Here is a 26,701-nt window from a genome sequence, read left to right as displayed (position 1 = left end):
CATGAATTTATTATATACCGTAAGTATCAACTTGACCAAAACTCTGTTGTCAGTAGTCCATTCGCCCATATTTTGCTGATCTACAATGATTCCCCATCATATTCAATTTGAAATCATTGTATTCACATCTTCAAATTCTTCCACAGCCTCATTCCACCCTGCCATTGCAATCTCCTCCAGCTTTCTATCTTTGTCAGCACTCTCTGGTGTTTTGGTTGTGGCCATTTGTGCATTTCTTCCACTTCATCCTGCCCTTGGCCCTACTTATTGGAATTCTGCTCCACTTTCAACAGTTCACTGAAAGTCTTTCTTTCCTGAAAGGCTTTCAGTCACGCCTTCTAACCTCTCCCACCATGGCCTTGGCATCGATTCTCTTGCTCTCTCTGAAGCACCTTGGGATTTTGTATCATATAAGGTCTTTTAAGTGACTGCAGGGATGGAGACCTGGGGTGTGCAGTGCACAAAGCTTTGAAGGTGGCAACGCAAGTTTAGAAGGCTGTTGAAAAGGCATAAAGGATTTTTGGCTTTATAAATAAAGGCATAGCGTTGGGTACTTCTTTCAAAGACCAAGCAAGATAGCCTGACTGGCCGCCTCCTGTGCTGTACAATCCTATGATATGAAGGCAAATTCTTGAACCTGATTCTTGTCTCTACCTGATATATTTTTAAAAATTTCATGACAAATATGTTGTTGATAGTGAGCAAGGTCCAGCTACAGAAGTCTTCCCCAAAACTGCCAGCTATGGCACTAAGCCAGAAGTTTAGTCAGGAAATTATGGAGTTCTGGTGCAGGTTGCAAATCTTCTCAAACGATGACGGAGCCCACCCCGATGCTTTATTCTCAGTTGCCACCAAGTACATACTTGAAACCGAATCGACACCACAACGCCACAGATCTCCTCTCCAACCATAAATTGCTCTCCCAACATGGCCAGGATGATATTTTCCCAGAATCGGGATGCCAGGCCTTTGCGCAAGCGTATTATCCATTTACCGCCATTCTTGTTGGCCTCATCCTGCAGTGAGATAAATTGAATTTGTGTTAGCTGAGCAACTTTAATGTTGGGTGTCAATGAAATAAAGCCAATGGTTAAAACTAATATGGTGCCCTCCTCACTTACCTCCCACATGGGTTTGATACCCTCTTTGAAGAGGTGGAAATCACTATGTCCTGTCAAGTCACCCGGCCGCACTAAGTGGCTGTAGAACCTCCAGAACTGTTCTACCTGGAGGAGGAAGTTACCAGTAAATAACTAACAGCAAATTGCATTTATATAGCCACGCAAATCACATCAGCACAGTGTTAACAACCTGAAAAGGAACAGCTGATCCAGTTGATAAAGCAACATGCATTTATACAATGCTGTTCAAATAGTGAAGCATCTCAAGATGCTTCACAGGACCATTATTAAATAAAATTTGTCCTTGAGCCACAGAAGGCAATATCAGGACAAGTGACCAAAAGCTTAGCCAAACAGATATGTTTTAAGAAGCACCTTAAAGAAAGATAGAGAGAGGAAAATTCCAGAGGTCAGGGTCCAGACAGTTTAAGGCGCAGTTGGCAAAGCTGGAGCGATGGAAGGCTGGGAACCAATGCAGGGGTACACAGGGTGTACATAGGGTGATGGACTATATTAACATCTCCACTTTCTTCCTCAGCCACTTTCCCACAAAGCACCCCATTTCTCAGACTCAACATACTCAAAAGCTCTGCTGTTCAGGTATACAAAAATTTGCATACAAATATGACATCTCCCGCACCCCCACACCCAGGTCAAATTAGTCTGCTGCTAGGGCTCCCATGTGCACAAATACTTGCACCCCTTTCTTATACATGAACTTTAACGCTCAGACCCCCAACCTTCATCTCTTGGACCACAACCAATTACATCTGTCAAGCAGAAGGATAAGGTTCAAAATCTACAAAGATAATTTTTGTCATGAGACATTAATTTAAGTAATTTTTGGCAGCAGTAATGAGCTAAAAATTTTTTCCATGAATGAAAATAACAGGAACAAGTTGTTCCCTTCCTTTATGTGTTCTATGTCTTCAAACCATTTGTTTTGTTTTTAAAACATGCCAAGGATTTTTCTCCCATCCTTCCTGTTTTAGAAACCTTTGCAAGTCCAGACCTTGCAGGTAGGCAGGCAATTCAACCATCACTACGCATTTGTCCCAGATTAGGAGTAGCATATCAGCATTTAGTTAATATTGCTTATTTCTGACAGAGTGATAATTTTTGACCCTGAAAGGAGAATTCTGCTTCCTTCAGTCGGTACGAGCTATTCAACTTTGGTCAAGTTCATGTTACTCAATATGAATATCAAAATAAAATCCAGAATTTAACGCTATATAATCAGATTTGGCATTGTTTTTATTAATTTGCCAGAGATGAATGTGTTGATGTCCTTTCCCTATTACTAATCGTTGCTATATTGTATTTGTAAAAATCAAATATCCATTCTTCTATCACTTTTGCAGACTTACTGACGCGACTGTTCCAATCTGTTTAATGTTCTGTTCATAGCTCTGGGTGTTGGCTGGTCTGCTCGGTGTGCGTCTGGAGTACCAAAAGGTGTAGTTATATTGTAGAGGGTGCTCGCCAGCTCCAGGTGTCACTGCCTGTGTAAACCACAAGCAGTAAAATGAATCAACAGCACTTTGCAACTCTATTCCACTTCCCCACAGTTCTCCTGTTTTTTAACTTTAAAGGGGCTTTAGATGTGTATCACAGAGCCCTGTGGACATGCACACAGTTCAAATCCATGTTCAAATTAATTTGCACACATCTCAAGCTGCATGTACTAGCAGATTGTAGTGTTCATGATTCAAATTTATTTGTCAATCTCTGGCCATACTCATTCAAAAATAAAACAGGATAAAACAATAAGTAAGAAACATAGAATGATACAGCGTAGACGGAGGCCATTCAACCCATTGTGCCTGTGTTGGTTCTTTTAAAGAGCTATCCAATTAGTCAAGGTTCACAGCTCTTTCCCTATAGCCGTATGACTCTTCTTTAATCATATGGACTCGAAATGTTAACTCTGTCTTTCTCTCCACAGACACTGTCAGACCTGCTGAGTTTTTCCAGCATTTTTTGTTTTTGTTTCAGATTTCCAGCATCCGCAGTATTTTACCTTTCCCCTCAGGATCTTATATGTTTCAATAGGATCACCTCTTATTCTTCTAAATTCCAATGCGCAACTTTTTCTTATAAGATAACCCGTTCATCCCAGGAATAAAGCAAGTGAACCTTCTCTGAACTGCTTCTAATGTAATTATACCCTTTCTTAAGTAAGGAGAACCAAACTGTACACAGTACTCCAGATGCTGTCTAACTAAGGCCCTGTACTGCTGCAGCAGCACTTTCGAAATGTCACCATTCTATGTGCATTCTTAATCACTTGCTGTATCTGCATATCAAATTTTTGTGATTCAGAACACCCAGGTCCCTCTGTACTGCAATCTCTCTCTCCATCCCTACTCTCTGCTTCCTGTTAGCTAACCAATCCTCTATCCATGCTAACATGTTACTCTTTACATCACGAGCTCTTATTTTATGTATTAACCTTTGATGTGGCACCTTATCAAATGCCTTTTGGAAATCCAAGTACACCACATCTACAGGTTCCCCTTTATCCACCTTGCTTGTTACTTCCTCAAAGAACTCTAATGTCCTGCCCTATGGGTTATTATTGCCATGGGGAAGATTTACCTGGGAGTGATTAATTTGGGGATTTGTTTAAAAGGTATTATGGTAGTAATTTGTAGATGTGTATGTGTTTAATTTCTTGTTAAATTAATAAATGTTTAATTTAGTTTTTTATAAAAACTTCTTGAGACTGGGTGGTCTTCTTTCTGAATTCAGAGCTGCATCTCAAACATACCAATTGAAAATATAGGTTATGACAGTTGTTCAAGTTTCCCTCTGGGATTTAAACAACTCAGCCTTTCCAAACTGCTGTGTCTTAACACTTGTAGAAACTCTTACTACCAGTTTTTATATTTCTAGCCAGCTAGCCTCTTGTCAGTGTCTCCAGCAATGTCTGAGAGCTCAGAGCACCGATCCGTGTCCTACCACTCCATTGACCAGCATTTTATTTACCACAGTACTCTGGTCACCTAATCACAGGGAGAATACATTTTTCCCTGAAAAAAGATTTAGAAACTCATATGGTTTTGGGGTATCAGTTGTGATTGAAGTTTAAGAGAGATGTTCTTTCATTTCTTCAGGGTGGATAAAGAAATGTTGAGGTCACCTAATTGATGGTTTCAACATTATGAAGGAATTGACCAGCTGAATTGAACTTGGTCAATCTTCAATCCAGTTGCTTGCAGGCATTTGGCATAAATCGGTAATGTCACTCATGAGAATGGCCGGTAAGGGAGGGAATGCTCTTCTGAAGTCGGGGTTAAGACAGTTTGTTAGAGATTTACCCTGCACCTGGTTTTGTTGGGTCTGGCATGGGGATGCTTGATGCTGATACTGGGTGGCTCAAATGGAAACAGTCCCCAACATTCCTCATTTGAATGAGAACAGAGAAATAGCATCTGGGTTTACATTGCCTACACCATACATGTTTACTTAATTTTTTAGGTACTTTAACTATCACCCACACAGTTATCAGTTCCTTTTGGTTATAGTTCTTAAACCTTCTCTAACCTTTTCTCACAGCTTGTCCCTCTATGCTCACAGCTGTACTTGCTAAATGTCTGCATTTTATGTAGAGCTATTTGGGATCTTGTATCTGCTGGCCCCTGTTTGCTGATGAGGATCAGCTGAAACTTCCCATACAGCGATCTGCAGAATCATCTCTTTAGCCACCGGGATTCCCTTTAACTTCTAATGTGCAGGCACGCTTCCTGGCTCCTGCACTGGCTGGATAAACACACACACACACACGAGAGAGAGAGAGACAGAGAGTTCAAAAAGCACAAGAGCAGCAGCACCAATTGAAATAACATGGGCAAACTGACAAGAGAATGCCAATAGAAATGATGCTTTATCTGTCTCTGCTCAGTGACAATTTTTTTCCCCAATGGTTTTGGCAAATGAATTTCAATATAGGCAAGTGGAAGGTGGTACATTTAAATAGGAAGAATAAGAGGCCACATACTGCTTGGATAATAAGAATCTATATGGAATAGGAGAACAAAGAGATCTTAGGATACAAATGCAGATATCACAACAGCAGTGATGCAGGTTAACAGAACCATTAAGGAAAACAAACAAAGCCCTGGGGTTCATTTCTATAGTGATATAATTAAAAGAAAAGTTATGTTAAACTTGTAATGAACCTTGGTTAGTCCTCACTTGGAGTATTGTATATAGTTCTAGTCTCTATATTACAAAAAGAATATAGAAGCACTACAAAAGGTGCAAACAAGACTCACATGGATGATGCTAGAACTGATATACCATCAGGAAAGGCCAAAAGGTTTGGGAAAATAGAGGTGACCCAAATGTCTTTAAAATTATGAAAGGGTTTGAGAAGTTGGATTTTGAGATGTTTCCACTTACGAACATAGGAATTAGGTGCAGGAGTAGGCCATTCGGACCCTCGAGCCTGCTCCGCCATTCAGTAACATCATGGTTGATCTGATTGTGACCTCAACTCCACATTCCACCTACCCCGATAACCTTCGACTCCCTTGTTAGTCAAAAATCTACCTACTTTTACCTTAAAAATATTCATTGACCCTGCCTCTGCAGCTCTCTGAGGAAGAAAGTTCCAAGATTTCATGACCCTCTCAGAGGAAAATTTTTTCCTCATGTCCGTCTTAAATAGGTGACCCCTTATTTTTAAAATGTGTCCCCCAGTTCTAGTCTCCCCCATGAGGGGAAACATCCTTTCAGCATCCACCCTGTCAAGTCCCCTCAGCATCTTATATGTTTCAATAAGATCACCTCTCATTCTTCTAAACTCCAATGGATACAGTGGATTCAATCTGTCCAACCTTTCCTTGTAAGATAAATCCCCCCATCCCAGATATCAGTTGTGTGAACCTTCTCCGAACTGCTTCTAACACGTTTATATCCTTTCTTAAATAAGGAGACTAGAGCTCTACACAGTACCCTAGATGTTATCTCACCAATTTCCTATACAACTGTAGCAAAACATCCCTACCTTCACATTCCATTCCCCTTGTGATAAACAGCAACATTCTATTTGCCTTCCTAATCACTTGCTGTACTTGCAAACTATCTTGCCTTGTACCAGGGCACCAGCGTGTTCGCTGATGATTGCACAATGTTCAGCACCATTCACAACTCCTCAGATACTGAAGCAGTCCATGTCCAAATGCAGCAAGATTTGGACAATATCCAGCCTTGGGCTGACAAGTGGCAAGTAATATTGGTGCTACAGAAGTGCCAGGCAATGACCATCTCCAACAAGAGAGAATCCAAACATCGCTCCTTGACATTCAATGGCATTGCCATCACTGAATCCCCCCACTATCAACATCCTGGAGGTTACCACTGACCAGAAACTGAATTAGATTAGCCATATAAATACTGTGGCTACAAAAGCAGGTCAGAGGCTAGGAATCTTGCGACAAGTAACTCACCTCCTGACTCCCCAAAGCCTGTCCACCATCTTACAAGGCACAAGTCAGGAGTGTGATGGAATGCAGCTCCAACAACACTCAAGAAGATTGACACCATCCAAGACAAAACAGCCTGCTTGATTGGGACCCTATCCACAAACATTCACTCCCTCCGCCACTGACAAACAGTGGCAGTAGTGTGTACTGTCAAAAAGATGCGCTGCAGAAACTCACAAAGGTTCATTAGGCAGCACCTTCCAAACCCATCACCATAACCATCTAGAAGCACAAGGGCAGCAGAATCATGGGAACACCACCACCTGCAAGTTCCCCTCCAAGCCACTCACCATCCTGACTTGGAAATATATCACTGTTCCTTCACTGACGCTGGGTCAAAATCCTGGAACTCTCGCCCTAACAACACTCTGGGTGTACCTATCCACAGGGACTGCAGCGGTTCAAGAAGGCAGCAATTAGCGATGGGCAATAAATGCTGGCCTAGGCAATGATGCCCACAGCCTGTAAATGAATTAAAAAAAACCCTCTGTACCTCAGAGTTCTGCAATCTGCCTTCATTTAAGTAATATGATGCTTTTCTATTCTTCCTGCCAAAGTGGACAAGTTCACATTTTCTCACCTTGTAGTCCATCTGCCAAATTTTTACCCAATCACTTAACCTATCTTTGTCCCTCTGTAGACTCCATATGTCCTCTTCCTACTTATCTTTGTGCCATCAGAAAATTTAGCAACCATACATTTGGTCTCTTCGTCCAAGTCATTGATATAAATTGTAAATAGTTGATGCCCTGGCACTGATCCCTGTGGCACTCCACCCGTCACATCTTGCCAACACGAAAATGACCCTTTATGCCTAATCTCAGTTTCCTGTTAGCTAACCAGTCCTCTATCTATGCTAATATGTTACCCCTTATGTTTTGCGTAGTGACCTTTGATGGGGCACCCTGTCAAACAAGAACTAGGTGCCGTAAATTTAAGGTACCCACCAATAAATCTAATTAAGAATTCAGGGGACACTACTTTACCCTGAGAGTGGTGAGAAGTGGAACTTGTTGCCACCTGGAGTGGAACTTGGATCGATTCATTTAAGAGGAAGATAGCTGAGCACCTAAGAGAGTGCAGATTAAATTTGATACAAGATACCCCAGGACTTTGATAACTTAAACTTCCAGTGGAAAAACAGATAGGTCCTACAACATAGAGATGAACTTGGTGTTAATACTGCGGCTTTTCAGCTATGAACTGATCCTGACTAAAATCTGAACTTACTCAATTTATTTGTATATGGTAGCTCTGAAATATGCCTTGAAAATCACAGGCCCTAATCAACATCTGCCACTGATCCTACCAAACATTGTGGCAGCAGTGGGGAAGCTATGGGTGGGGGAAAGAGTGGTGGGGGAAAGGATGAGGAGGTTCCCTTCATCCACTTATATCAGTGAGGAAAGAAAAAAGAAAGAATTTGCATTTCTACAACATCTTTCGTGGCTTCAGGACACCCCAGAGTGCTTCACTGCCAACCCGGTACTTTTTGAATTGTAGTCACTGTTATAATGTAGAAAATGTGCCAGCCAGCCAATTCGCACACGGCAAGCTCCCATTGACAACAATGTTGTATCTTTTACATCCATCTGAGAGGGGAGACGTGGTCTCAGATTAACATCTCACCTGAACAATGGCACCTCAGACAGTGCAGCATTCTCTCAGGGCTGCGCTGGGACTGTAAGCCTACGTGCTCAACTCTCTGGAGTTGGGCTTGAGCCCATAATCTACTGTAATCGACTGGACTTCAAAGAGCAGAATGCTCCAACACGGGAGACATCTATGTCATCAAGGGTGCATTTGGTCTGTTGCAGTGGCTCTGGAATGTCCAGCAGAGGTGGCTCAGCTAGGGCGGTGGTGCGGGGCGGGGCAGGGGGGAGGAGAGGGGAGGGGGGTGCAGGGAGTGAGGGAAAACGTACTGGGGACTGCAAATAAAGTGTGTTTGTTCCGTTTTGTAAGGGTATTCTTTTTAAAAAACTGATTTTAGTTATGCAGGGATCTGGTCATATTCTATACCTTCTGCTGGGTCAGCTGGGACACCAGGTCTCCGATGACACATCTGCAGCATACTGGGTCATAATGAATGCCTGAGTCACGGTGAGTCTGATGTTCAGAGAGCCCCCCATCCTCAGCTCAAACCACACCCCTCCGCAGCATGCCAAATGGCCATAAATTTTGTAAACATCAGTGTTCCCAATGATTTGTACAGGCTGATCTGTTTTGTTAGAACTTTGGCACAAATATGTAGGTGAACCAGCTGTTGGTTTTCGAGTTAAATAAAATTCAAGTGAATGATTAACTTAGTCACAAACTGCATTCAGTATTGTGATCCCTTGAAAATACAATTTGAATTTGAAACAAAATAATTGGAGAATGAAAGGCTTGATGATAAGGAACCCATTTATCATGAAATAACTTAATGTTACCTTGGTATATCCAGTCAACACAAGGTTTTGAATTTTCCACTGTTCTTTTACATCAAGCCTTCAAAAGCTTCAACTCAGTCGAAACCCAGAAACATAGAAAATAGGATCAGGAGTATGTCATTCAGCCCTCGAGCCAGCTCCGCCATTCAATATGATCATGGCTGATCCTCTATCTCAACGTCGTATCATATCCCTTGATACCTTTAGAGTCCAGAAAGTTATCTATTTCTTTCTTAAATATATCCAGTGACTTGGCTTCCACATCCTTCTTGGTAGAGAATTCCAGAGGTTCACCACCCTCTGAGTGAAGAAGTTTCTCCTCATCTCAGTCCTAAATGGTCTACCCCGTAACCCGAGACTGTGACCCCTTGTTCTAGACTCCCCAGCCAGAGGAAACATCATCTCTGCATCCAATCTGTCCCGCCCTGTCAGAATTTTATATTTCAATGAGATTTCCTCTCATTCTTCTGAACTCCAGCGAATACAGGCCTAGTCGGCCCAATCTTTCCTTGTACGACAATCCTGCCATCCCAGGAATCAGTCCAGTGAACTTTCGCTGCACTCCTATGGCAAGTATATTCTTTCTTAGGTAAGGAGACCAAAACTGCATACAATAATCCAGGTGTGGTCTCACCAAGCTGTAGTAAGACATCTTTGCTCCTGTACTCAAGTCCTCTCGCAATGAAGGCCAACATACCATTTGCTGCCTTAACTGCTTGCTGCACCTGCGTGCTTGCTTTCACTGTTTGGTGCACAAGGATACCCAGGTCCCTTTGTGCATCAACATTTCCCAATTTATCACCATTTAAATAATACTCTGCCATTGTTTTTCCTACCGAAATGGATAACTTCACACTTATCCACGTTGTACTGCATCTGCCATTTGCCCACTCACTCAACCTGTCTAAATCGCTTTGAAGCCTCTTAACATCCTCCTCATTGCTCACATTCCCACCAAGTTTCATGTTGTCAGTAAACTTGTAAATATTACATTTGATTCCCTCATCCAAATCATTGATATACTTTGTGAGTAGCTGGGGCCCAAGCACTGATCCCTGAGGTACCCCACTAGTCACCGCCTGCCACTCCGAAAAAGACCCATTTATTTCTGCTCTCCGTTTCCTGTCTGCTAACCAATTCTCAATCTATGCCAATATATTACCCCCAATCCCATGTGCTTTAATTTTACACACTTACCTCTTATGTGGGGCTTTCTGAAAATCCAAATAGACCACGTCCACTTGTTCTCCCTTATCTATTCTGCTAGTTACGTCCTCAAAGAACTCCAGTAGGTTTGTCAAATATGATTTCCCTTTCATAAATCCATGTTGACTTTGTCTAATCCCACTGATATTTTCTAACTGTCCTGTTATCATATAATTTATAATACACTCTAGCATTTCCCCTACTACCGATGTTAGACTAACTGGTCTGTAATTCCCTGTTTTCTCCCTTTTTTAAATAGTGGGGTTACGTTTGCCACCCTCCAATCTGCCAGGACTGTTCCAGAATCTACAGAATTTTGGAAGATGACAACCAACGCATATTTTCATTGCCACCTCCTTTATATCCTGGGATGTAGATTATTGGGCCCTGAGAATTTGTCAACTTTCAGTCCCATTAATTTTTCCAGCACTATTGTTTTAGTAATACTCATTTCCTTCAATTCGTCCTTCTCACTAGACCCGTGGTTCCCTAGTATTTCTGGGAAGTTATTTGTGTCTTCCTCCGTGAAGACAGAACTAAAGTAGTTTTATAATTGCTCTGCCATTTCCTTGTTTTCTATTATAAATTCTCCAATTTCAGACTGTAATGAACCTACATTTGTCTTCACTAATCTTTTTCTTTTTACATACTTATAGAAGCTTTTACAGCCTGCTTTTATGCTCCTTGCAAGTTTACTCTTATACTCTATTTTCCCCCTCTTAATCAATCTCTTGGTCCTCCTTTGCTGAATTCTAAACTGCTCCCAATCCTCAGGCCAGCTCTGGAGAAGGGTCATACAGACCTGAAACGTTAACTCTGATTCTCTCTCCACAGATGCTGTCTGATCTGCTGAGTTTTTCCAGCATTTACTGTTTTTATTTCAGATTTCCAGCATCTGCAGTATTTTGCTTTTATGCCTCAGGCTTGCTACTTTTTCTAGCAACTTTATATGACTCCTCTTTAGTTCTAATACATCCTTAATTTCTTTTGTTTGGGCTGCTTTTCCTGTTGTGTTTTTGAGCCAGAAAGGAACATATAACTGTTGCAATGCGTACATTCGTTCCTTAAATATTAGCCATTGTCTATCCGCCGTCATGCCTTTTAATGAAGTTCCCCAATCTATCTTAGCCAACTCATGCCTCATACCTTCGTAGTTTCCTTTGTTAAGATTTAAGACCCTAGTTTCGGATCGGAGTACTTCACTTTCCATCCTAATGAAGAGTTCTATCATGTTATGGTCACTGTTCCCTAATGGACCCCGCACAACAGATTATTAATTAAACCCTTCTCATTAGGGCCTATCAGGTAGACATAAAAGACCGTAGCACTTTTCTGAAGAAGAGCAGAACAGTTCTCCCTTGTTTCCCGAGTCAATACTTATCCCTCAACCAACATCATTAAAAAGCACATTTTCTGATCATTATCACACTACTGCCCTGGAGCTTGTTTTGCACAAATTGACTGCACATTTCCTACATTACAACAGTTACTACACTGGCTATAAAATGTTTTGGATGTAATGAGGTTGTTAAAAGCACTGTAAAAATGCAAGCCTTTCTTTCTCACCTGTGCTAAATCCCATAGTCCCATCACCTCTCTAAGCTACATTGGCTCTCTGTTCCTCAGCATGTTGATTTTAAAGTTCTTATCCTCTTTTTAAAACTCCATTGAGATACCCTACCTCATGTCTCTGCATGCACTGTCGCTTATCCAACATTCAATTTCTCATTGCCCTTTTAAAAATTTTGTCTGCTTTTCTGAAGCTGAACAACTTCTGTTGGTTTTCTGAGTTGGCAATTGTGAATGGGTTGGGTTGAATGCAGAGCTGGTGCTTTTCATTTCTCAACTTCACTTGTACCATAATATGAGCTTCTCTTAGGCCCTATTCTCCAAGCAAAAAAAAAAATCCATGTCCTCAGGAGGTCTCAAAGTGTTTTGTTAATTACTCTGGAAGTACAGGAAGATTGACCAGGACACAGGAGTTCCCAGGGCTCTAAGGGTTACATTATGAGGAGAGTTTACATAAACTAAACTCGTATACCCTGGAATATAGAAAGTTAATGATGATTTTATTAAGGTTTTTAGAATTTTAAAAGGAATTCTTTTTTTTTAAAGTTCATTCACGGGATGTGGGCTTTGCTGGCTGGGCCAACATTTATTGCCCATCCCTAGTTGCCCTTGAGAAGGTGGTGGTGAGCTGCCTTCTTGAACCGCTGCAGTCCCTGTGGTGTAGATACACCCACTGTGCTGTTAGGGAGGGAGTTCCAGGACTTTGACCCAGCGACAGTGAAGGAACGGTATTATACTTCCAAGTCAGGATGGTGAGTAACTTGGAGGGGAACTTCCAGGTGGTGCTGTTCCCATGTATCTGCTGCCCTTGTCCTTCTAGATGGTAGTGGTTGTGGGTTTGGAAAGTGCTGTCTAAGGAGCTTTGGTGAATTCCTGCAGTGCATCTTGTAGATGATACACACTGCTGCTATTGTGCGTCGGTGGTGGAGGGAGTGAATGTTTGTGGATGCGGTGCCAAACAAGCGGACCACTTTGTCCTGGAAAGTGTCCAGCTTTTTCAGTGCTGTAGGAGCTATACTCATCCAGGCAAGTGGAGAGTATTCCATCACATTCCTGACTTGTGCCTTGTTGATGGTGGACAGGTTTTGGGGAGTCAGGAGACGAGTTACTTGTCACATGATTGCTAGCCTCTGACCTGGTCTTGTAGCCACAGTGTTTATATGGCTAGTACAGTTCAGTTTCTGATCAATGGTAACCCCCAGGATGTTGATAGTGGAGGATTCAGTGATGGTAATGCCGTTGAATGTAAAGGGGCGATGGCTGGATTCTCTCTTGTTGTAGATGGCCATTGCCTGACACTTGTGTGGCACGAATGTTACTTGCCACTTGTCAGCCCAAGCCTGGATATTGTCCAGGTCTTGCTGCATTTGGGCATGGACTACTTCAGTATCTGAGGAGTTGTGAATGGTGCTGAACATTGTGCAATCATCAGCGAATATCCCCACTTCTGACCTTATGATGGAAGGAAGGTTATTGATGAAGCAGCTGAAGATGGTTGGGTCTAGGACACTCCCCTGAGGAACTCCTGCAGCTGGATGTCCTGGAGCTGTGATGACTGACCTCTAACAACCACAACCATCTTCCTTTGTGCTAGGTATGACTCCAGCCAATGGAGAGTTTTCCCCCTGATTCCCATTGACTCCAGTCTTGCTAGGGTTCCTTGATGCCTCACTCGGTCAAATGCTGCTTTGGTGTCAAGGGTAGTCACTCTCACCTCATCTCGGGAGTTCAGCTCTTTTGTCCATGTTTGAACCAAGGCTGTAATAAGGTCAGGAGCTGAGTGGCCCTGGCGGAACCCAAACTGGGCATCAGTGAGCAGGTTATTGTTAAGCAAGTGCCACTTGATAGCACTGTTGATGACCCCTTCCATTACTTTACTGATGATCAAGGTTAGACTGATGGGGCGGTAATTGGCCGGGTTGGATTTGTCCTGCTTTTTGTGTACAGGACATACCTGGGCAATTTTCCACTTAGCCGGATAGATGCCAGTGATGTAGCTGTACTGGAACAGCTTGGCTAGGGGCACGGCAAGTTCTAGTGCACAAGTCTTCAGCACTATTGTCGGAATGTTGTGAGGGCCCATAGTCTTTGCAGTATCCAGTGCCTTTAGCCATTTCTTGATATCACGTGGAGTGAATTGAATTGGCTGAAGACTGGTATCTGTGATGCTGGGGACCTCCGGAGGAGGCTGAGATGGATCGTCCACTTGGCACTTCTCGCTGAAGATTGTTGCGAATGCTTCAGCCTTATCTTTTGCACTGCTGTGCTGGGCTCCTCCATCATTGAGGATGGGGATATTTGTGGAGCCACCTCCTCCAGTGAATTGTTTAATTGTCCATCACCACTCACGACTGGATGTGACAGGAATGCAGAGCTTAGATTTGATCCGTTGGTTGTGGGATTGCTTAGCTCTGTCTATCATTTGCTCTTATGCTGTTTGGCATGCAAGTAGTCCTGTTTTATAGCTTCACCAGGTCGACACCTCATTTTTAGGTATGCCTGGTGCTGCTCCTGGCATGCCCTCCTGCACTCTTCATTGAACCAGAGTTGATCCCCTGGCTTGATGGTAATTGTAGAGTGGGGGGTATGCTGGGCCATGAGGTTGCAGATTGTGTTTGAGTACAATTCTGCTGCTGCTGATGGCCCACAGCACCTCATGGATGCCCAGACTTGAGTTGCTAGATCTGTTCGAAATCTATCCCATTTAGCATGGTGGTAGTGCCACCACACAACACGATGGAGGGTATCCTCATTGTGAAGGCGAGACTTCGTCTCCACAATGACTGTGTGGTGGTCACTCCTACCGATACTGTCAGGGACAGATGCATGTGTGGCAGGCAGGTTGGTGAGGATGAGGTCAAGTATGTTTTTCCCTTTTGTTGGTTTCCTCACCACCTGTCGCAGAACCAGTCTAACAGCTATGTCCTTTAGGACTCAGCCAGCTTGGTCAGTAGTGGTGCTACCGAGCCACTCTTGGTGATGGACATTGAAGTTCCCCACCCAGAGAACATTCTGCACCCTTGCCACCCTCAGTGCTTCCTCCAAGTGATGTTCGACATGGAGGAGCACTGATTCATCAGCTGAGGGAGGGCGGTACGTGGTAATCAGCAGGAGGTTTCCTTGCCCATGTTTGACCTGGTGCTATGAGACTTCATGGGGTCCGGAGTCGATGTTGAGGACTCCCAGGGCCACTCCCTCCCAACTGTATACCACGGTGCTGCCACCTCTGCTGGGTCTGTCCTGCTGGTGGGACAGGACATATCCAGGTATAGTGATGGTGGAGTCTGGGACACTATCTGTAAGGTATGATTCTGTGAGGATGACTGTTGCTTGACTAGTCTGTGAGACTGCTCTCCCAATTTTGGCACTGGCCCCCAGATGTTAGCAAGGAGGACCTAGAGAGAAATATTTTCCACTGGGTGGGGAGTCCAGGACAAGAGGATATCAGAGCCTGGTCACACAGGAGAGTAGTTAGGAAACACTTCTTCACACAAAAGGTGGCATAAAAAACAGATGTTAGCTCAAGTAATGATTTTTAAATCTGAGATCAATAGATTTTTGCTAGCCAAGGGTATTAAGGGATATGGAACCTGGATGGGTGGAGCACTTATGTAGGATACAAATCATCTATGAGTGTGAATGGTAGAAGAGGATGGATGGGTTGAATGGCCTACTACTGTTTTTATGTTCTTCTTCAATATGTGCCAACTTTTACATGTGAACTGACAGGGCCTCAGTTTAAAGTCTCGTATCAATATGGGAAGAGTGTCCTGCAGTCAGCATCACGGTGAAGCAGTCTGGGAAGAGTGTCCTGCAGTCAGTTCTTGTTGACTGTAACAAGATTGACATCACAAGACAGCATGAAAGAGAGCGGTGGAGAGATCAGAACCAGAGCGAGTGTGGGAAAACTTCAAAAAGTGACGTCAGCACAAAGGTGAGAGTTGATTGGTGAGTAGTGGGTAAGTGTTTTTCTCCAGTTTAAAATAGATTAAGCTAAGGAAAGGTAAGGGTTCTAGTTTTTATTTAAAGTACATAAATAATTCAACTTTTTTTTTACTGTATTTATCTTAAAGTAAGGGTTTTCTTTCAACTAGAGGCATGGCAGGGCAGCTCAGTCCCGTGTTATGTACAGCCTGCAACATGTGGGAAGTCCTAGACGCTCCTTGTGCTCTGCCCGACCACGTGTGCAGGAAGTGCCACCAGTTGCAGCTACTTGAGCTCCAAGTTTCGGAGCTTGAGCAGCAGCTGGAGGCACTGAGGTGCATCTGCAAGGCTGAGAGTTTCGTGGATAGCACGTTTTTAGACACGGTCACCCCACAGCTTACAGAAGTGCAGACAGAGAGGGAATAGGTGACCATCAGTCAGAAGAAAGGTGTCAGGCAGGTAATCCCCAGGCTGCATCTCACTCGAGAACCGTTTTTCTGTGTTGGAAAACGGTGAGAGTGACGGTTCCTCTGGGGAGTGCAGCCATGCTCATGGCACTGTGAGTGGCTCAGCTGCACAGCGGGGGAGGAAAAAGAGGGGAAGAGCAATAGTGATCGGAGACTTGATAGTAAGGGGAACAGACAGGCGTTTCTGTGGCCGTAGACGTGACTCCAGGTATGTTGTCTCCCTGGTGCTAGGGTCAAGGATGTCACTGAACGTCTGCAGGGCATTCTAAAGGGGGGAGGGCAAACAGACAGAGATCGTGGTACATATTGGTACCAAAGACATAGGTAGAAAGAGGGATGAGGTCCTGCAAGCAGAATTTAGGGAGCTAAGAAACAGATTAAAAAACAGGACCTCAAAGGTAGTAATCTCTGGATTACTTCTGGTGCCATGCGCTAATGAGTATAGAAATAGGAGGTTAGTCCAGATGAATGCGTGGCTGGAGAGATGGTGCAGGAGGGAGGGATTTAGATTTCTGGGGGCGGTGGGACCTGTATAAGGTGGACGGGTTGCACCTGAACCGGAATGGGGAGGTTTGCTAGTGCTGTTGGGGAGGGTTTAAACTAACTTGTCAGGGGGATGGGATCCTGAGAAGAGGTTCAGCAGGGAGAGATGCACAGCTAAAATTAGAAGAGAGAGCAAATGAGTCTGGAAGGCATAGAAGTTATAGGCAAGTTAAGGCACAAGGGAGCTTGGCAAGGTTGGATGGTATAATGTAAGGAGTCTGACAAATAAGGCAGATGAGTTGAGGGCACAAATTAACACATGGAAGTATGATGTCATTGCTGTCACAGAGAAATGGTTGAGAGGGAGGCAGGATTGGCAGCTCAATATTCCAGGATAGAGGGTCTTCAGGTGAGACAGGAAAGGAGGTAAAAGAAGAGGAGGTATAGCAATATTGATCAAGGAATCAATTACAGCAGTAAGGAGGGATAACATCTTAGAAGGCTCCTCAAATGAAGCCATATGGGTAGAACTTAAAAACAGAAAAGGAGCAATCACATTGCTGGGAGTGTACTATAGGCCCCCAAACAAGTCAGAGAGAAATAGAAGAGCAGATATGTAGGCAAATTTCAGAGAAGTGTAAAAATAATAGGGTAATAATAGTGGGGGATTTCAACTTCCCCAACATTAATTGGGTTAGTCATAGTGTGATAGGTTTAGAGGAGTGGAATTCTTAAAATGCATCCAGGAGAGCTTTTTAAGCCAGTACGTAGAAGCTCCTACAAGAAAGTGGGTGGTCCTGGACTTAATTTTAGGGAATGAAGCCGGGCAAGTGGTAGAGGTATCAGTGGGGGAGCATTTTGCAGATAGTGATCATAACTGTTAGATTCGAGGTTGTTATGGAACAGGTCAGGGATGGGCCAGAAATCAAAGTTCTAAATTGGGGGAAGGCCGATTTTAATAAGATCAGATATGATTTGGCCAGAATGGACTAGGAGCAGCTACTTTTGGGTAAATCTGCGTCAGAGCAGTGGGACTCGTTCAAGAAGGAAATAGGGAGAGTACAGGGCCAACATATTCCAGTAAAGACAAAGGGTGGGACCAACAAATCCAGGGAAGCCTGGATGTCAAGGTATATGCAGGATTGGATAAAGAGAAAAAAGGAGGCTTATGGCAGATACCGTGGGCTCAAAACAGCAGAAGCCCTACAGGAGTATAGAATATATAGGGGGGAACTTAGAAAGGAAATTAGGAGAGCAAAAAGGAGGAATGAAAAAACACTGGCAGGTAAAATAAAGGAAAATCCAAAGTTATTTTACAAGTACATTAAGAGTAAGAGGATAACTAGGGAAAGAGTAGGGCCCATTAAGGACCATAGTGGTAATTTGTGTGTGGAGCCGGAACACGTAGGTAAGGTTCTAAATGAATACTTTGTGTCAGTGTTCACAAGTGAAAGGGACGACATGGGTATGGAAATCAGGCAGAAGGACTGTGATATAATTGAAGAAATTAGCATAGAAAGGGAGGAGGTTCTAAGTGGTCTGGCAGGCTAAAAAGTAGATAAATCTCCAGGCCCAGATGAAATGTATCCCAGGCTGTTGAGTGAGGCAAGGAAGGAGATAGCAGGGGCCCTGGCAATAATTTTCAATACCTCTCTGGACACAGGAGAGGTGCCAGAGGACTGGAGGACAGTCAGTGTGGTACCATTATTCAAGAAGGGAGGAAGGGATAAACCAGGGAACTATAGGCCAGTCAGTCTAACCTCAGTGGTGGGGAAACTATTGGAAGCAATTCTGAGGGACAGAATTAATCTACACTTGGAGAGGCAGAAATTAATCAAGGACAGTAAGTATGGTTTTGTTAAAGGGAGGTCATGTCTCACCAATTTGATTGAATTTTTCGAAGAGGTGACCAGGTGGGTAGATGAGGGCAATGCATTTGATGTAGTCTACTTGGACTTCAGCAAGGCTTTTGATAAGATCCCGTATGGGAGATTGATAATGAAGGTAAGAGCCCATGGGATCCAAGGCAATTTGGCAAATTGGATCCAGAATCGGTTGAGTGGCAGGAAGCAGAAAGTGATGGTCGAGGGGTGTTTTTGTGACTGGATGCCTGTGTCCAGTGGGATTCCACAGGGATCGGTGTTGGGTCCCTTGCTGTTTGTGCTATATATAAATGATTTAGACTTGAATGTAGGAGGGTTGATCAGTAAGTTCGCGGGTGACACGAAAATCGATGGGGTAGTAAATAGTGAGGAGGATAGCCTTAGATTACAGGGGGATATAGACGGGCTGGTCAGATGGGCTGATCAGTGGCAAATGGAATTTAATCCGGATAAGTGTGAGGTGATGCACTTGGGCAGGACAAACAAGGCACGGGAATACACTATGAATGGTAGGATCCCGGGAAGTACTGAGGATCAGAGGGACCTTGGTGTGCATGTCCACCGGTCCCTTAAGGTAGCGGGACAGGTAGATAAGGTGGTTAAGAAGGCATTTGGGATACTTGCCTTTATTAGCCGAGGCATAGAACATAAGAGTAGGGAGGTTATGCTGGAACTGTATAAAACACTGGTTGGGCCACAGCTAGAGTATTGCGTGCAGTTCTGGAATCCACATTATAGGAAGGATGTGATTGCACTAGAGAGAGTGCAGGGGAGATTTACCAGAATGTTGCCTGGGCTGGAGAGTTTTAGTTATGAGGAGAGGTTGGATAGACTGGGGTCTGGAGAACAGGAGATTGAGGGGGGACATGATTGGGGTGTATGAAATTATGAGGGGCATAGATAGGGTAGACAGGAAGGAACTTTTCCCCTTGGTGGGGGGATCAATAACCAGGGGTCATAGGTTTAAGGTAAGGGGCAGGAGGTTTAGAGGAGACGTGAGGAAGAATTTTTTCACCCAGAGGGTGGTGGGAATCTGGAACTCACTGCCTGAAAGGGTGATAGAGGCAGATACCCTCGTAACATTTAAGAAGTATTTGGATATGCACTTGCAATGACTTGGCATACAAGGCTATGGGCCCAGTGCTGGAAAATGGGATTAGAATAGCTAGGTACTTGTTTGACCGGCGCAGACTCGATGGGCCGAAGGGCTTTTTTCTGTGCTGTCGACCTCTTCAACAGAACTAAGGAAAACTAGAAGAGAGGTGAAATATAAGCTGGTTTAAGGTGGGGTGGGACAAGAAGAGCTGGATAGAGGGCCAGTGATAGGTGGAGATTGCCAAAAGATGCATAGACAAAAGGACAAAGAGGTGCTGACGGTGGTGATATTAGCTAAGAAATGTGCTAATAGGTGATATTAAGGGTAGAAAGCAGGACGAGCAAGGTACCGTAGTGGGGGTGGGGTGGGGGGAAGGGAAGGGATTGAAATAGGCTAAAAGGTAGAGATAAAACAATGGACGGAAATACATTTAAAAATAATGGAAATAGGTGAGAAAAGAAAAATCTATATAAATTATTGGAAAGGGGGTGGGGATGGAGGAAAGAGTTCATGATCTAAAGTTGTTGAACTCAATATTCAGTCCGGAAGGCTGTAAAGTGCCTAGTCGGAAGATGAGGTGCTGTTTGCATTGAGCTTCACTGGAACATTGCAGCAGGTCAAGGACGGATATGTGGGCATGAGAGCAGAGTTGAGTGTTGAAATGGCAAGCGACAGGGAGGTCTGGGTCATACTTGCGGACAGACCGAAGGTGTTCCGCAAAGCAGTCACCCAGTCTGCATTTGGTCTCTCCTATATAGAGGAAACCGCATTGGGAGCAACAAATGCAGTAGACTAAATTGAGGGAAGTGCAAGTGAAATGCTGCTTCACTTGAAAGGAGTGTTTGGGCCCTTAGACGGTGAGAAGAAGGGAAGTAAAGGGGCAGGTGTTGCACCTTCTGCGGTTGCATGGGAAGGTGCCGTGGGAGGAGGTTGAGGTATAGGGGGTGATGGAGGAGTGGACCAGGGTGTCCCGGAGGGAATGATCCCTGCAGAATGCCGCTGGGGGGGGTGAAGGGAAGATGTGTTTGGTGGCATCATGCTGGAGTTGGCGGAAATGACGGAGGATGATCCTTTGAATGCGGAGGCTGGTGGGATGATAAGTGAGGACAAGGGGGACCCTATCAAGTTTCTGGGAGGGAGAGGAAAGTGTGAGGGTGGATGCGCGGGAGATGGGCCGGACACGGTTGAGGGCACTGTCAACCACCTTGGGTGGAAAACCTCGGTTAAGGAAGAAGGAAGACATGTCAGAGGAACTGTTTTTGAAAGTGGCATCATCAGAACAGATGCGACGGAGGCAAAGGAACTGAGAGAATGGGATGGAGTCCTTACAGGAAGCCAGGTGTGAGAGCTGTAGTCAAGGTAGCTGTGGGAGTGGGTAGGCTTGTAATGAATATTGGTGGACAGTCTATCACCAGAAATTGAGACAGAGAGGTCAAGGAAGGGAAGAGAAGGGAAGTGTCAGAGATGGACCATGTGAAAATTATGGAGGGGTGGAAATTAGAAGCAAAATTAATAAATTTTTCCAGGTCCAGACGAGAGCATGAAGCAGCACCGAAGCAATCATTGATGTACCGGAGAAAGAGTTGTGGAGGAGGCTGGAGTAGGACTGGAACAAGGAATGTTTGACATAACCCATAAAGAGACAGGCAGAACTGGGGCCCATGCGGGTACCCATGGCCACACCTTTTATTTGGAGGAAGTGAGAGGAGTTTAAGGAGAAATTGTTCAGTGAGAGAACAAGTTCAGCCAGATGGAGGAGAGTGGTGGTGGATGGGGATTGCTCGGGCCTCTGTTCGAGGAAGAAGCGGAGAGCCCTCAGACCATCCCGGTGGGGGATGGAGGTGTAGAGGGATTGGGCGTCCATGGTGAAGAGGAGGTAGCTGGGGCCAGGGAACTGGAAATTGTTGATATGATGTAGGGTGTCAGAGGAATCATGGATGTAGGTGGGAAGGGACTGGACAAGGGGAGAGAGAATGGAGTCAAGATAGCGAGAAATGAGTTCCGTGGGGCAGGAGCAGGCTGACACAATCGGTTTGCCGGGACAGTCCTGTTTGTGGATTTTGGGTAAGAGGTAGAAGCGGGCCGTCCGAGGTTGGGAGACTATCAGGTTGGAAGCTGTGGAAGGAAGATCTCCAAAGGAGATGAGGTCAGTAGCAGTCCTGGAAACAATGGCTTGATGTTCAGTGGTGGGGTCATGGTCCAGGGGGAGGTAGGAGGAAGTGTCTGCGAGTTGACGCTCATTTAAACCTCAGTGGAGAAGCGCCTGGATTGCCCAGCATTTGCTCTCCGCATGGGTAATAAAGGAACCACTTGAATATTGCATCTGGACTCTGAGTGTTGAAATTATGTACCAGAGTATTCCTCGGACCTTTCAATTGGCGATGCGAGCAGGGTACAAAGGATGCAGGACACCGAATGGGAACCGGGACAAGTCACAGTTTGAGTACATTTTTATTCATACTAAATCTGACTCCGTCCCGACCCAGGAAGTGTCAGGCGCCCCGCGTATCCGAAACCTAGGCTCCAGGCAATAGTTCAAGGGGTGGTATAGGTGGGGTAGTATTATAGATTGTTATAATTACATCCGGTATTAGTCGCAAGTAATGAGTTCAGTCAGAAACGACCCAGGTAAGAACCGTACCGCTGATGACAACTATACCCCGACCGTCTTACCCAGATATGGCCAGTAGTGACAAACCCGAGTAGGGAGCAGAGGGATCCCTGACAGAGCATTTAGCTGACAAAATAAGAAATTGATAGGCAAAATGATAAAGAGCAATTGGAACTCATTTGACTCACCCACTGATCAGAGAAAATTGTGGGATAATCTTAAAAAAAAGACAAAGATGATAAAGCATGGATCCTAACGTTAAGGCAACACGTAGAGTTAAGTAAGAAGGTAAATAGAATGTTGGCCAATAAATTCCAAAATGAAGAGCTAGTACAGGCAAAAAATCTCATGTGCCAGTTTCGCCAGCTTTAACACAGCCACCAGTAGCTCCACAATACGCAGATAATGTAGATTGGAACGGGCTGGCGGAACAGACAGCAGGATATGAGGAACAATGGGAAGTGGGTTGGGAATCAGCACCCCCATATCCCATGGCCCCAATTAAGATAGAGTATGTGCCCCTGGTGCCCGGACAACCAGGCAGACCAGGCACAGCAGCAAGCTGATTTCCGAGCCTTTAGAGCAGAAACAGCACAAGTCTTAGGGCAAGCCCCAGTTAATTGGAATATAGTGACAGGAGTAAAGCAAGAAAAGGGCGAGGGTGTCCATGACTATGGCAATCGGAAGTTTGAGGCATATTGTAACTACGGGGGTGTAGGTGCTGCGCCGAACTGAGACGATGTACAGTTTATGCAATTGTACAAGGATGGCCTTAGCCTGGCACACCACGCAATCCTAGACATCGGGCTAGTAGACAAGAACACATATGATGAGCTAGAAAGATGGGCCACCGGGGTAGATAACCACATAGGGAAAACTAAGATAAAGGTGTCGGCAGTGGAGGTTACAGACCCCACTGAAACGGTGGCCACCGCGACAGCTGTCCCTAAACCCGAGGTGTGCTTTAATTGTAAAAACCCGAACATAAAATATTTACAGTTTTAGATGTAGCCAATGGATTTTGGTCAATACCACTGGGCCAGGAATCCCAAGATAAATTCGCTTTCACAGTGGGAGGGAGACAGTATACATGGGTGAGGCTCCCACAGGGATTCCACAACAGCCCGAACGTCTTCCATTGGGTCACGGGTGAGAAGCTGAGTCAGTACGACGTAGAGTCTTACAACAGTACAATCTTATAATATATAGATGATATCCTAATAGCGTCAGAATCAGAAAGGGGCCACATCGGAGCTCTCCTGATAGTCTTAAGGACACTGAAAAATGCTGGATTTAAGATAAACCCCAAAAAGGCGCAAGTAGGGCAAACACTGGTTAGGTACTTAGGACACGAGATCAGTCAGGGAAACAAGATTCTACCACAGGACAGGAAAATGGCCCCGAATTGTATACAATACACCCTGTTGAAACTGTATCACGGATCAGACCACACCGGAAGGGGCAGTATGCTCAGTAGGCTGCTTCAGAACTGGTGGTGGACTGGCATTGGCAGGGATATAGCCAAGTATTGTCAGAGGTGCATCATTTGCACCGATCAAAGTAAGGCTATCACACCAGCTGCGCCCCAAGGGCCCGGGGAAAACCTACAGATAGATTTTACGGGACCCCTTCCGAAAGCAGGGGAAAGAAATACTGCCTGGTCATAATCAACCAGTTCACTAGATGGGTGGAGGCTTTCCCCACCAGAGACTGCAGCGCCACCACGGTCGCAAAGATCCTCGCTTTTGAAGTAGTACCAAGGTGGGGAATCGCTTTACAGATAGATTTGGATCAAGGAACGCATTTTACGGGCAGTGTTATGAAAAGGACGTGTGAGCTGCTCGGGGTAAAACAGAAATTTCACATTCCTTACCATCCACAAAGCTCAGGAATGGTAGAACGTATGAACTGCACATTAAAAAACGCTATTGGAAAGGCAATCACAGCAACTGGTAGGGGATGGGTGGATGTGCTCCCCTGCATATTGATGCGACAGAGGGCTACCCCCAACAGGACAACTGGGTTAACCCTTTATTAGTTAATGACCAGGAGGGCATAGCCACCGGAAGCGAGGATATGGGACCCATCAGAGATAAAATTAAAAACTATATTAAGCAATTGGATGGACAGCTAAAGGAATTACAACAGGAAGTGAAGGACCAACAGGCTATCAGGGATTTAGCAGAGAGGACAAAAGGGGGGCCCCCATCACCACCGGCTGAGGTCAGAGACATGGTGTTTGTTCAAATCACCCCTAGCCATCCAGGTTTTGCCCCAAAATGGACAGGACCGTGCAAAATTATTTTGACCAGCAATTCATGTGCCTGCATCGATATGAAGGGAAAAGGTAGGTGGAAATGCTGGTCGCAACTGAAAAGGTGGATGTAAATGATGTAAGTAAGAAAGACTGAATTACCGGGCAGTGGGGGGAAAACGGGCAACGAGCATACTGTGTTAGCCAAGTGGTTTAGGATTCATTCCCAATCTGGAGGACTGGCCATCCGAAAGACAAAGGGGGAATCCTCAACTACGGGGAGGGTCACTGTGGGCTGTGCACAAGGAGGGGTGAAAAGGAGAAAGCTGCCTCTTATATACAACCTAACCCCTGGTGATCACCAGCAGCGTGCTTCATTACAGAAATAACAATAACCGGTTAACCTCCACGCCAAGATGGAAAAAGCTGGGTGTTGATAATCATTACCAGGGCCCTGGCTATCACAGCCACCGGCATATAGAATGTAAACCGTGAAGCAGTGGCCGATATGGGCTTATACTACAAGAATGTCAGCGACGGATATTGCGTGAAAGGAGTTGTGAGTGTCACAACAGAAAGGTCAATGCTCTTCAAGTGTGGCACCGGGCTTATGCAACTATCCGTTGGAATGAGCGATGGAGAGTGACTAGATGCAGAGCTTGGATATGGGAATGGAACTCCGATGGAAAAATGAGGGCCCAACATGCTTCCAGATCAGTGATGGTTCAGACGGACCCTGGACATGTGCGAAGGGGGCACAGGTCCAGATACAATGTGTGAGAGATTTTTCACAAATTACCTTCACACCCCAGGACAACAACAACTGGGGTCACTGCCCCGTGGTGGAGGGCTTGGGAATGAGAGATACCTGGCATTGGATCTTGAGGCCCAAACACTCAGAGATGACTACAACGGTGGACCCCCCGGACTGACACCACCCTGCTATCACAGGACACAACGACAGCACAGAGACTATCTTGCCCAGGCATGACCCCTGGGCCACAGAATGGACTGGTACTGTATATGGACGGTGAACTATTGTATGATAGCGTTAAACATGAAATTGTACTGGTAATTGTGAACCTGGCAGGTATACAACTGCCTGAGTATTGCCTAACCAAGGGCCCCTACGAAAACTATACAAATTACTGAGTAAGGCTGTGATTAATCAGGTGGCCGACGCCACGGGCGCCACTAGATTCAGGGGACATGCTGCTCTCCACTGCCAGAAGAGAGAGTTAGTTAACAATGTACTGACAGGGGTGAACACAGGGACTTCCCTAGTAAACTCCCTCGGCATTCAAGGAATTAACTCCGAGGTCACGAATCTTAAAGGTATCGTGAGGCAGCTGCTCACAAGAGCAGCGAAGGACAGTGAAACAGCAGCAGCCCTAGGGGGCAAGAGTGTGGCATCTCTATTGGAAAGCGTACACATTATAGAGACCCATGCTAAAACCACCAACCAATTAATAGAAAGGGAGGAACGACAAGAGGACAGCACCCAAAAAAGCCAGCTGTGCCAAGCTTACGGCCAGTGGATTATTGGGCAATTAAGACACAATCTGGCCCAGATCCAAAGGGGGGAGGGAGGTACCGGGCTGGATCAACAGTACCCAGTTGCAGAGGATGGCCAAGAACCCAGGCGTCATTGACGCCTGTACATTGAAAGCAATAACCAGGGTGTATGTGGTGATTCAGAAGTGCACCACAAACCAAATGAATGTGATAGGCATGGTATGGGCAATCTCCTCAGTCGCAGCAGACACGGGCCCGTACCCTCAGTACCAACATTGGGTTAATCCGAGACAATGACTCCCGGTACTACCCCATAGACACATGCATGCCATACACAAGAATGAGGGCATACACGGGGTATCACTGAGCGGGTGCAGGAGGAAAGATAGCCTCACGATTTACCCCCATCCAGTCGGAACTGGGGTGGCTGGACAAATGCGGGTACAACCAAACGGAGGGTTGTATGTTAGAAATTACCGACAGAGAAAACTATCACACCCGCTCAGGATATAAGGGAAAGGGGGAATACTGTGTGATAACTACTGAGCAGTCATACATGTACGGGAGCCTACACTGCAACATCACCACCCCCAACTTCTGCTTTAAACCCTGACTCCCAGTTACTATCGGACACACGCGAATAGTGTACGTCCA

The 26,701-nt window shown here is 45.0% G+C and overlaps 1 protein-coding gene across 2 annotated transcripts in view; it reads right to left on the bottom strand.

The window, feature by feature from the left end:
- Window positions 1-26,701, bottom strand: part of LOC144671752 (eukaryotic translation initiation factor 4E type 2-like) — a 37,648-nt gene that overhangs the window by 3,980 nt on the left and 6,967 nt on the right. The window contains exons 3-5 of one of the 2 annotated variants that reach the window (XM_078533767.1): window positions 2,489-2,623; window positions 1,122-1,226; window positions 864-1,016 (exon numbers count right to left, since the gene is read on the bottom strand). In XM_078533767.1, the coding sequence (XP_078389893.1) occupies window positions 864-1,016; window positions 1,122-1,226; window positions 2,489-2,623 (393 nt within the window). The remainder of the gene's footprint in view (window positions 1-863; window positions 1,017-1,121; window positions 1,227-2,488; window positions 2,624-26,701) is intronic. The other variant, XM_078533768.1, reaches the window with a different exon arrangement.

The sequence above is a fragment of the Cetorhinus maximus genome, chromosome 34, assembly GCF_964194155.1.
Source record: "Cetorhinus maximus chromosome 34, sCetMax3.hap1.1, whole genome shotgun sequence".
NCBI classification, from domain to species: domain Eukaryota; kingdom Metazoa; phylum Chordata; class Chondrichthyes; order Lamniformes; family Cetorhinidae; genus Cetorhinus; species Cetorhinus maximus.
Note: the sequence above shows the minus strand (reverse complement) of the source record. Positions and strands in the feature narration are given on the sequence as shown.